Raw genomic sequence first — 11496 nt, forward strand, 5'->3', positions numbered from 1 at the left:
TTGATCTGCATTCCCCCGATAATTAGTGAGGTTGAGCATCATTTCAGGTGTCTGTTGGTCATCTGTATGTCCTCTTGGGAAACATATTCAGGTCCTCTGCCCATTTTTTAGACAGATTTCTGTTTGTTTGTCTTGAATTGTGTAAGTTCTTTGTATATCTTCAGTATTAATCCCTTACCAGATCTATCATTTGCAAGTATCTTCTCCCATTCAGTAGGCTGCCTTTTTGTTTTGCTGATGGTTTCCTTCATTGTGCAAAAGCCTTTTATTTTGGTGTAGTCTGAATAAGTTAGTTAGTTAGTTGGTTTTGCTTTTTTTCTTTTCCCCCTGGCTGATGTCCGAGAGATTATTGCCTATGTTTTCTCTTAGGAGTTTGGTCTCACATTTAGGTCTTTTTTTTTTTTTTTTAAGATTTTATTTATTTATTTGACAGACAGAGATCACAAGTAGGCAAAGAGGCAGGCAGAGAGAGAGAGAGGAAGGGAAGCAGGCTCCCCGCTGAGCAGAGAGCCTGAAGCAGGGCTCGATCCCAGGACCCTGAGATCATGACCCGAGCCGAAGGCAGAGGCTTTAACCCACTGAGCCACCCAGGCGTCCCTCACATTTAGGTCTTAAATCCATTTTGAATGTATTTTTGTATATGGTTCAGCAAGTGGTCCAGTTTCATTCTTTCACATGTTGCTCTCCATTTTTCACAACAACATTTGTTGAAGAGATTATCATTTTCCCGTTTGGTGTTCTTGCCTCCTTTGTCATAGAATAATTGATCATGTAGACGTGGGTTTATTTCTTGACTCTCTATCCTGTTCCATTGTTCTGTGTGTCTGTTTTTGTGCCAGTACCATACTGTTCTGATTACTTCAGCTTTGTGGTCTATCTTAAAATCTGGGATTGTGATGCCTCCAGCTTTGTGCTTTCTCGGGAGTGCTTTTGCTATTTGGGGTGTTTTGTGGTTCCATACAAATTTTAGGATTATTTTTTCTATTTCTGAAAAAAAATGCATTTGGTATTTTGATAGAGAGTCCATTGAATCTGTAGATGCCTTTGGGTAGTATGGACATTTTAACAATATTAATTCTTCTAATCCATGAGCATGGTATGTTTTTTCATTTGTTTTCATCATCTTCAATTTCTTTCATCAACATCTTACAGTTTTCAAAGTATAAGTTTTTCACCTCCTTGATTAAATTTCTTCCTAGGTACTTTTTTGTGTGTAATTGTAAATGGGATTATTTTCTTCATTTCTCTTTATCCTACTTTGTTATTAGCATATAGAAATACAACATATTTCTGTATATTAATATTGTACCCAGCAACTTTACTGATTTCATTTTTCAGTTCTAACAGTTTTTCGGTGGAGTCTTTAGGGTTTTCTATAGATAGTATCATGTCATCTGTAAATGGTGACAGGTTCACTTTTCCTTTCCAATTTGGATGCCTTTTATTTCTTTTTCTTGTCTGATTGCTGCAGCTAGAACTTCCAATACTATGTTGAGTAAAAGCAGTGAGAGAGGAAATGCTTATCTTGTTCCTGATCTTAGACAAAAAGCTCTCAGGTTTTCCGCAACTGGGTATGATGTTAGCTGTGGATTTTTCATATATAGCCTTGTTAAGTTGAAGCATGTTCCCTCTAAACCCACTTTGGTGGGAGTTTTTATCACGAACGGATGTTGAATTGTGTTCAGTGCTTTTACTGCACCTATTGAGATGATCCCGTAGTTTTATGCTTTCTCTTGTTAAAGTTACATATCACACTGATCTGCAAATATTAAATTATGCCTGCATTTCTGGAATAAATTCCACTTGATTATGGTGAATGATTCTTTTAGTGTATTGTTGAATTCAATTTGCTAATTTTTGTTAAGGATTTCTGCATTTACATTCATCATTGCTGGCTCAGTTGGTGGAGCATGTGACTTTTTTTTTTTAAGATTTTATTTATTTATTTGACAGAGAGGGATCACAAGTAGGCAGAGAGGCAGGCAGAAAGAGAGGGAGAAGCAGGCTCCCCGTTGAGCAGAGAGCCTGATGCGGGACTCGATCCCAGAACCCTGAGATCATGACCTGAGCTGAAGGCGGAGACTTAACCCACTGAGCCACCCAGGAGCCACAGCATTCAACTTTTAATCTCAGTTTTAAGTTCAAGCCCACGCTGGCTATAAAAATTACTTAAAAATAAAACCTTAAAAAAAAAAAAAGAGGGGGCTCCTGGGTGGCTCAGTGGGTTAAGCCTTTGCCTTCAGCTCGGGTCATGGTCTCAGGGTCCTGGGATCGAGTCCCGCATCAGGCTCTCTGCTCAGCGGGAGCCTGCTTCTCCCTCTCTCTCTGCCTGCCTCCCTGCCTGCTTGTGATCTCTCTCTCTCTCTCTCTCTCTCTATTAAATAAAATCTTAAAAAAAAAAAAAGAGGATATTGGCTGGGATGCTTGGTATCTCAGTCAGTTAAGTTTCCAATCTTGGTTTTGGCTCAGGTCGTGATCTTAGAGGTGGTAGGATTGAGCCCCACATTGGGCTCTGTGTTTAGCAGGGAGTCAACTTGAGGATTCACTCCCTCTGCCCCTCCCTCCACTCACATGTGCTTGTGCTCTCTCTTTCTCTCTCATAAATAAATAAATCTTTCCTTTTTTTTTTTTTTTTTTAAAGAATATTGGCTTGTAGTTTTCTTTTTCTGTAGTGTCTCTGTCTGGTTTGGGTATCATGTTAACGCTGGCCTTGTAGAATAAATTTGGAAATTTTCCTTCCTCTTTTATTTTTTGGAATAGTTTGAGAAGAGCAGATATTAAGTCTTCTTTGAGTATTTGGTAGAATTCATCTATGAAGCCATCTGAGAGGGATTTTGTTTGTTGGGAGAGTTTTTCATTATTGCCTCAGTTTTGCTACTTATAATCAGTCTGTTGACATTTTTTCTTTCTTCCTGATTCATTTTTGGAAGAGTGTATGTTTCTAGGAATTTATCCATTTCTTCCACGTTGTCCAATTTGTCAGAATATAATTTTTCATAGTATTCTTTTATAACCCTTGTATCTGTGATGTCAGTTGTTATTTCTCCTCTTTGATTTCTGATTTTATTTATTTGCATCCTCTCTCTTTTTCTTGATGAGTCTAACTAAAGGCTTATCAATTTCATCATTTAAAACAACCAGCTCTTGATTAGAATAAATACTTTTTTAAAAAAAAGATTTATTTATTTGACAGAGAGAGACACAGTGAGGAAGGGAACACAAGCAGGGGGAGTGGGAGAGAGAGAAGCAGTCTTCCCTGCTGAGCAGGGAGCCTGATGCGCGGGACTCAATCCCAGGACCCTGGGATCATGACCTGAGCTGAAAGCAGATGCTTAATGACTGAGCCATCCAGGCGCCCCAAAAATTAGTGCTTTTTTTAAACCTTCTCATCTTCACACAAAGTTGCATATTTTTAACAGAACTCAAAAAAAAAAAAAACAGTAATAATTGGTATTCTGGCATGTTGCTCTGTAAAAGCTGCTCTGAATATTTGTTGATTTCCCATTAGAAGCATAATTTAGAGAGAGGGATTTAATTAATTAGTGACAGGTATTTAATCTTCCCTGTACACACTTTTCGTTTATGTTTGTTTTAGATTGTGGTGGGTTGCGAAGCTACTTCCTGTGGTGACCTTCATTCCGTAATGTTGGAGTACACTAAGGATGCAAGGTTTGTGAAATAATTTTGGAATAAATTTTTACATTCTTCCAAACTTGAATACAACTTCAGATGATTGTCTATTTTTAAAGCAACTACAGGGGAGCAACCTTTTATATTAAAAGTACAGTTTATGTTTATTTCACATGTATTCATTTCCTTTATATAAAACTTCCATGAATGTCTTATTTTCAGAAATTTCCTTCAAACTGAGAAAAATCATTTTCCTACTAGACTGGCTGCAAGCCAACAAATTTTTTTTGTCTTTTAAACTAAGTAAGATACTACGTTTGTCCTCAAAGTAGATTTCTCTTTTATTCATGTTGCTCATTTTCAACCAACCTTAATGAGAATTTAAATCAACACAAGATCTAAATATGCTGCAGCCAGAATCACATGTCCTGAAGCCTAGTAAAAGTCTGACACACTGTAGTTACTTTATTGGGATGTTGAGAGCCCTGTCTCCCACCACCACTTTTGAAAATGAATAATGGAGAGTTAAGTTTGGGTAAACAGAGAGTTTTGTCAATCAACTGCAGGTATATTTCTGGTAATAATACCAGTGGGAGGAAGCCATTAGAATGCAGTAGCGGGCATGCTATTATTTTATTCTATTATCTGTGAATATATTCCTGTGCTTGTAAAGAGTTATATCTTATTTGAAATTATTTTCAGTTTTACTTTTCATTGTGTTTATAAATATATACAAGAAATAGAAAACTTACATAAAAATACCTCAATTTAACCCTACCCCAAAGGGTTACGTTGACATTAGTCAAGTCATCTATTTCCTCTTAAGAGTTGTCTACCATAACTTCTGTGGTTTCCACAGGTCTGATTCCTGGCAGCTCGTTCAGACCCAGTGCCTTCCTTCCTCTTCAAACAGCATCGGCTGCTCCCCCTTCCAGTTCCATGAAGCCACCATCTACAATTCTGTCAACAGCTCAAGCTGGAAAAGAATCACCATTCAGCTGCCTGACCATGTCTCCTCCAGGTAAATTGCATACGAAGGTAAACTTGGTGGGATTATCTGGCAATCTCTACAGAGCTCCTGCAGTGACATTCCATTACATCTGTGGTACCCTCTCCCTCCTTTCACCAACCCATGTCCCCATATGACAATGGCATGTCCCAAGAAGAAATAGGAAGACATAGGATCTTGTCTGTAAATGCTACAGATCTCAAATTTGCTTTGGATAAAATACCACAGCACAAGCCAAGCTCAATCACAGGCCCCAAATCACAGACACTCAAAGACCTGGAGTTGGCACCGTATCTGCTCGAGTGTTCTGTGATTCCTGAAGGCTGCATTCCTCATCCCATATACAGATACCCTCTGGGGTATGCAGGGCTGGTTTGATTACACGAAGCCACAGGCTAAATATGATAGAGTGCAATCTTCCTAGAGCAGCATTCACTTTACTCAAAAATTTGGAAAATGATATACCTCAATAAGAAAAAGGGACACAAACTGATTATGGAATAGAATAGGAAATTCACATCAAACCCTCAGGGAAGGTACAAGCTTCCAGAATGACACTTTGGGAGATATCCCCAGAGTCTGAGGGGGTACATGTTCACTCACCATTGACTTGGGTGCTTCAAGGAGAAGCTTGGGGGCATCCTTTTCTCAGAAATAGTCCCCATTCCCAGGGCTGGAGGTGGGACACAGCCACAGGAAATAACAGGCTATTGAACCCTCCTGCTCTCTCTGGACTTCCAGTGCAACACAGTTCCGCTGGATCCAGAAGGGGGAAGAAACGGAGAAGCAAAGCTGGGCGATTGACCACGTGTACATCGGAGAGGCTTGCCCCCGGCTCTGCAGTGGGCACGGATACTGCACCACGGGCGCCGTCTGCATCTGTGATGAAAGTTTCCAAGGTCTGAATCCCAGGCTGTCACTTTTTTTTTTTTCAGGCTGTCACTTTTAATACAAAAGACCATGAGGTTCTCCTCACATCAACACGTATACAAAGACTACCAGGAGGGTTGGGGCACCTGGGGGAGTTCAGGTGATGGTCCCAGGGTCCTGGGATCGAGTCCAGCATCAGGCTTCCTGCTCAGCAGAGAGCCTGCCGTTCCACCTGCTTGTGCTCTGTCAAATAAATAAATAAAATCTTTTTTAAAAAAATTTTAAAAAGCAAAAGGCCACGAAGAAAGAAAGAAAAACTCCAGCCCTGAGGGATTTGAGGTTGATGACACACCCTTTAATCACAGCGTTCTTTATCTTTGGAATGAAGTGCCAAGGATAATTTTCGGCCTTGTTCCTTAAAGTATTTTTTTAAATGCAGAATTCTGGGCCCTGCCTGGGTGGCTCAGTCAGTTAGGTGGCCGACTCTTGATTTCGGCTCAGATCATGATTCAGGGTCATGAGATCGAGTCCCGTGTCAGGCTCCACGCTGCACATAGAGCCCGTTTAAGATTCTCTCTCCCTCTCTCTCTGCCCCTCCCCCTGCTCATGTGCTCCTCTAAATGAATAAATAAATAAATAAAATCTTTTTAAAAATAATATAAAATACAGAATTCTATAGCACTTCATATTCCCCATCCTCCATTTAACTCCCTGCCTCAACCACTACCCCCAGCACTTTATTTTCACTTCTGGGCCTCTTTCCTTCCTGTCCTGGCTGCCCATCCCTGGATACTTTGCCAGTATTCCTTCTTTCTTAGTCTCTCCAGTAGCAGCTGCCCCGTCCTCCCAAGATGTAGCTGATGATTCAAGATATTCTGTTTTCTAGGTCACTTTGTCTCTCTCTCTCTCTCACACACACACACACACAAACACACATACACACATGCAAAAAAAAAAAAATACCTTTTTACTGCTTGGGCTTCTAGAAGCCGAGTATATGATTTGGGACTGAGTATCTACTCAACCCCTAACATCATAGGAAACTGTTCCCTTGGCCCGAGAGAAGGCCTGAAGTCTGCTTTCCTCTGATGCAGGGTTTCCAACAGGTTTCTGTTGTTACAGAGTCTACATAATCACCATTATATCCTCAGCGCCTAATACTTGGCATATAGCAATGCTCAGTGAATCCTTTTTTTTTTTTTTAAAGATTTTATTTATTTATTTGTCAGAGAGAGAGAGGGAGAGAGAGCGAGCACAGGCAGACAGAATGGCAGGCAGAGGCAGAGGGAGAAGCAGGCTCCCTGACGAGCAAGGAGCCCGATGTGGGACTCGATCCCAGGACGCTGGGATCATGACCTGAGCCGAAGGCAGCTGCTCAACCAACTGAGCCACCCAGGCGTCCCTCAGTGAATCCTTTTTGAATGAATTCTTACGTTGCCTTGTACTTTACTACTTACACAGTATCCCCCTATTTATTCAGCAGTCATTTACGACATGATATCCCTATAAGTTAGCTGTGGTTAATATAATTATTCCCACTTCATAGGTAAAGAAACTGAGACTCAGGGAACTTAAGTGACTTGCCTAAGATGACACAGCTAGTCAGTGTCAGAAAGATGACCATTACTCAGTTGTTCTTTCCAGTCAACCTTGCTGTCTCTCATAACTGGGAGATTAATCCAAAGAGGAGCAAAATTATACAACTTCCCTAATGGGAAGTTTTTACAGTGGAAAAATCCACAGATTTGACTTCTTGAGTAGAATATAGTTAGATTTCTTGGTTGATGCTATTTCCTGGCCTCCAAATGAAATGAGTATGATTAATGTACATGACTGCACATCTCTCATGTCAGAAATTACTTAGCCATGATCTCTTTCCTCTGGTCTCATTACCACTGAGACCACCTGTATCTGTCCACGTGTTAGCTGGACACCTTGAACTTTAGGCACATGAACAAAATCAGATGTCTCACAAAGAGTCCCAGATGTCTGGAATTTGCCCTCTCCCCTCAACCCACAGAGCTAGAGCCATGACCTTTTGATATAGAACTATTATAGCTGTTTAGGGAAGTTGTGCTGTTCAATTCAAGGGCGAATGCAAACACATACACATTTGCTAATGTTCTATCTTAAATGCCAATATTTCAGCTCAGTGCTCTCATCCTTCCAGCCTATTCACTATTCATTTATTTATATCACCTTGTTATTGCATATCTTACATGTGCTAAGTATTGTGTTAGGTGCTAGAATCCAACAATGAATAAAATGCAGACTCTGCTCTCAAGACTCAAGTATAGAGCTGGAAGAACAAGAATATGATTTTCCTATTTCCTGCTGTAAAGGCATGCTGGGGAGAAAGAAATTAGGTTGGCTTTTTATGCCAGGGTGAGAGCTCTCCTGCAAGACCCATCATTGGTAAACTTGTAGGCCTGGCCAGATGCTGGGTATTTACATAGTCGATTCATGTGAGCAGTCAGTACATTAGCCCCTACACAGTGTAGCACACATTCACTCAGAGAAAGTGGGATTTTTTTCAAGAACATAAGCCAGGGGTGCCTGTGTGGCTCAGTGGGTTAAGCCTCTGCCTTCGGCTCAGGTCATGATCTCGGGGTCCTGGGATTGAGTCCTGCGTCGAGCTCTCTGCTGAGCAGGGAGCCTGTTTTCCCCCTTCTTTCTCTCTGCCTGCCTCTCTGTCTACTTGTGATCTCTCTGTGTCAAATAAATAAATAAAATCATTAAAATAAATAAGAAATAAAAATAAATATAAAAAAAGAACATAAGCCGATAATTGCTCCAATACAAAGAAAACATTTATTTCTGGGAGTCTGTATCTGCCTAGTATGTTGTCACTCTTATAATAACAAGAATGGATTAAGCCTAAAATCATCTTTAATGATGCCGCTTCTTTTAGCTAACTTTTGCAATTATTCCCTTCCCTCTAGGTGACGATTGCTCTGTTTTTAGTCATGATCTTCCCAGCTATATCAAAGATAATTTTGAGTCAGCAAGAGTCACTGAAGCAAACTGGGAGACCATCCAAGGTGGGGTGATAGGAAGTGGCTGTGGGCAGCTGGCACCCTACGCCCATGGAGACTCACTCTATTTTAATGGCTGTCAGATACGACAGGCAGCCACCAAGCCTCTGGATCTCACCCGAGCAAGGTAACCAAACTCCTGTGTTGTAGTTCAGACCCAGAACTGGCCACAAGACTGGTCACTTTCTGCTGTCTGTTAAATATAACCATGAACATCACAGCATGGGTGTCACAAAGCAGTGGAGACCTAAATGTCACTTGAATTTGGTAGGAGAAAGCAATGTATGTTTTCCCCACTCAGAGTTATGCTTTGCTTCCATTTATTGTAGAACTACCTTGTTTTTCTTCACGTATTCTGGCTGAGTGGTGGTGACATAGGCATAAGCCAGGAGAAGTGGCCAAAAATAAAAACTGATGTGGATCAAATCAATGTGCTGTATACCTTAAGCCTATACAATGTTTTATGTCAATCAGGTCTCAGTAAAGTTAAAAAAAATTTTAAAAAATGTTAAATGGGCTGTAGATCACTCTATAGATAATTTCATGTTGACCATTTGCAAGTATATAAATACAAATGTATCCATGGAGTAGATTTATAGTCAGGCAAACATATAACTATATTTAGCATACGTGGTTACAATAAACAGAAATGGAGGATAGATGGTAACTTTCAAAATTCACATGTTCTCGGAACTGCTTATTAATGGAGAGCAGAGTGGATGGGGACTGTGCAAATCGACCTGGGAAGTGACAGAGACAAAAGGATCCCAGGAAGGTTGGATTCCCTTCCCCACCTGCTCCTTCCCAGCTCTGCCACCTTATCCACGCAAACATGACTTTCTGTCTGTGTAATTCAGAAAAAGGATTCCAAGGGTCCACGAAGACTGCAAAGTGCTAACTAGAGTATTCCCTGACTACTGCAAGGTGTTCCAGAGCTACAAGGACATTGAGAATCAGATGCTTGGTTAATAAAAATGTACACATAATTTACTCAAGGCTTTTGACTTTGGAAAACATTCATGATGTATTTTCAGAAGCAGAAAGGCAAGTTTAGGGTCTTTCGGTGTGATAAACAATGAAAATACAATTAAGTCCTTTGTGGTAACCACAGAGGTGCCAGAAGTTACAGTCACCCATCCCATGTTTTCCTGCCAGAAAGATGGACTTAATCTGGGGACAGCCTGATGTTTCCCTTGACCCCATATACAGCGACAAGTAGCTGCTTAACGAACAATTGCACACCATGTTGTGCAAGCAAGTTTGTTTTTATGAATTTACAAGTGTTAAGTTTGCTGCCTTATGTCACCAGCTCCTGTAAATGGCACCACTCTATTAATCACTAGGACTCTTATTAGAATAGATTTCCTGTGTTTAAAAACTATATCTTCTAAGGGCAAGGATGCCCATAAAGAGCAAAAAGACACTTCAAATGGAATTGCAGGTACGGTCCAGAGCCTGCATATCCAACTCAGTTTTCCCTCCTTTCTGATCTCCAGACAGCCTCTCCTAAAATAGACCTGATGGTTTATCCTTGTGCAGATGCTGTTCAGCTTGGAGCTGTTTGGTTTAAAAAAAAAAAAAAAAAGTATGTAACAGAAATATTGTGGTTTTATTCCTGGTCCTCTCTAACTCCTCATGCCTATTTGGCCTATTTTACCTTCCAGAGAATAGAAGTAAAATTGTTTTCTTGGTGTAGAAAGCCCACCTTCTGAGATTATTTCTCATAGGTAGGAGGCAAAGGTTAATATAAATACATTAGTTTATTTACATGCCTTAGTCCTAAGGCGGGATGCTTCCATTTCTACTCTCTGAGCTCAGAAATGATGGACTTTAGGATCAGGAAAGGTTTAAAAAAAAAAAATAAAAAACTAGAACTCTTCTACTACTCCCTGACATGCATTTACCTGTATTTGCAGCAAAATCATGTTTGTTCTGCAAATTGGGAGCACATCCCAGACGGACAGCTGCAACAGCGACGTGAGCGGCCCGCACGCCGTGGACAAGGCAGTGCTACTACAGTACAGCGTCAACAACGGCATCACGTGGCATGTCATCGCGCAGCACCAGCCCAAGGACTTCACACAGGCGCAGAGGGTGTCCTACAACGTGCCCCTGTAAGTGGCCCGATTGCCAGGAATCCGTGAGATGGAGCTCGGAGCGTGAGGTTACTGTGCCGACCCCACCCAAGCAGGTGGCGGCAGAACCCTGAGGAGCCCAGATCCACAGAGTTGTGTCGCTGCTCCCTGTGAGGCACAGGGTCGGGGTGCAGGGCTCAAGAGGGAAGAGAACCTAACAACTAAATGCAGGGGCGCTTTTTGCTGATTTCCCTTTCTCTGGTGGGGATTTCTAGTCTTTTAGAGAAGAACGTTTTTAATTTTGTGGGTGCACTCTTCTGCAGGTTTTCTGAGGCTAGGCAATGGGGTTCCTTTGGTTGAGCACCGCACCCCAGTTCTAGCTCAGCACCTCTCACGCAGAAGGCATGGCCCAGACATGGACCAAATTCAAAGCTTTTCCAGCTGCTGCTGGAGCGAGGAGAAGCCGGGAGGGAGAGGGAAACGGATTCCAGGTCCCTGAGTCGCCAATGAAATTTAATACTGCTCAAAAGGGTACCGTGAACTAAGCAAATCCGAATTCATATGCTCAGTCATGTTGAGTTAGACGGGCCTGTTACCTTCGAGGTCTGGAAATGGCATACCAGAAGTTTGTCTTCTAGCGGGTAACCTCTTTGTCCTTCTGTGACCCAGGGAGGCACGGATGAAAGGAGTTTTATTGCGCTGGTGGCAACCTCGCCACAACGGAACAGGTCATGATCAATGGGCTTTGGACCATGTGGAGGTCGTCCTGTGAGTATCTGATAGATAGCTCCCTTGTCCATTTCGGGAAGGTCTGATATTCTTTTGCTATGGCATGCTTCTTAATTCAGTAACAGCCGTTCCTGATAAGAAGCACCCA

The 11496-nt window shown here is 41.5% G+C and overlaps 1 protein-coding gene across 3 annotated transcripts in view; it reads left to right on the forward strand.

Annotated features, from left to right (window-relative positions):
- RELN (reelin) overlaps positions 1–11496 on the forward strand; it is a 518586-nt gene that overhangs the window by 496360 nt on the left and 10730 nt on the right. For all 3 annotated transcript variants that reach the window (XM_047695315.1, XM_047695316.1, XM_047695317.1), the window contains exons 58-63: positions 3596–3669; positions 4490–4651; positions 5381–5538; positions 8452–8671; positions 10461–10658; positions 11289–11387. In XM_047695315.1, the coding sequence (XP_047551271.1) occupies positions 3596–3669; positions 4490–4651; positions 5381–5538; positions 8452–8671; positions 10461–10658; positions 11289–11387 (911 nt within the window). The remainder of the gene's footprint in view (positions 1–3595; positions 3670–4489; positions 4652–5380; positions 5539–8451; positions 8672–10460; positions 10659–11288; positions 11388–11496) is intronic.

This window comes from Lutra lutra, chromosome 11 (genome assembly GCF_902655055.1).
Source record: "Lutra lutra chromosome 11, mLutLut1.2, whole genome shotgun sequence".
NCBI classification, from domain to species: Eukaryota; Metazoa; Chordata; class Mammalia; order Carnivora; family Mustelidae; genus Lutra; species Lutra lutra.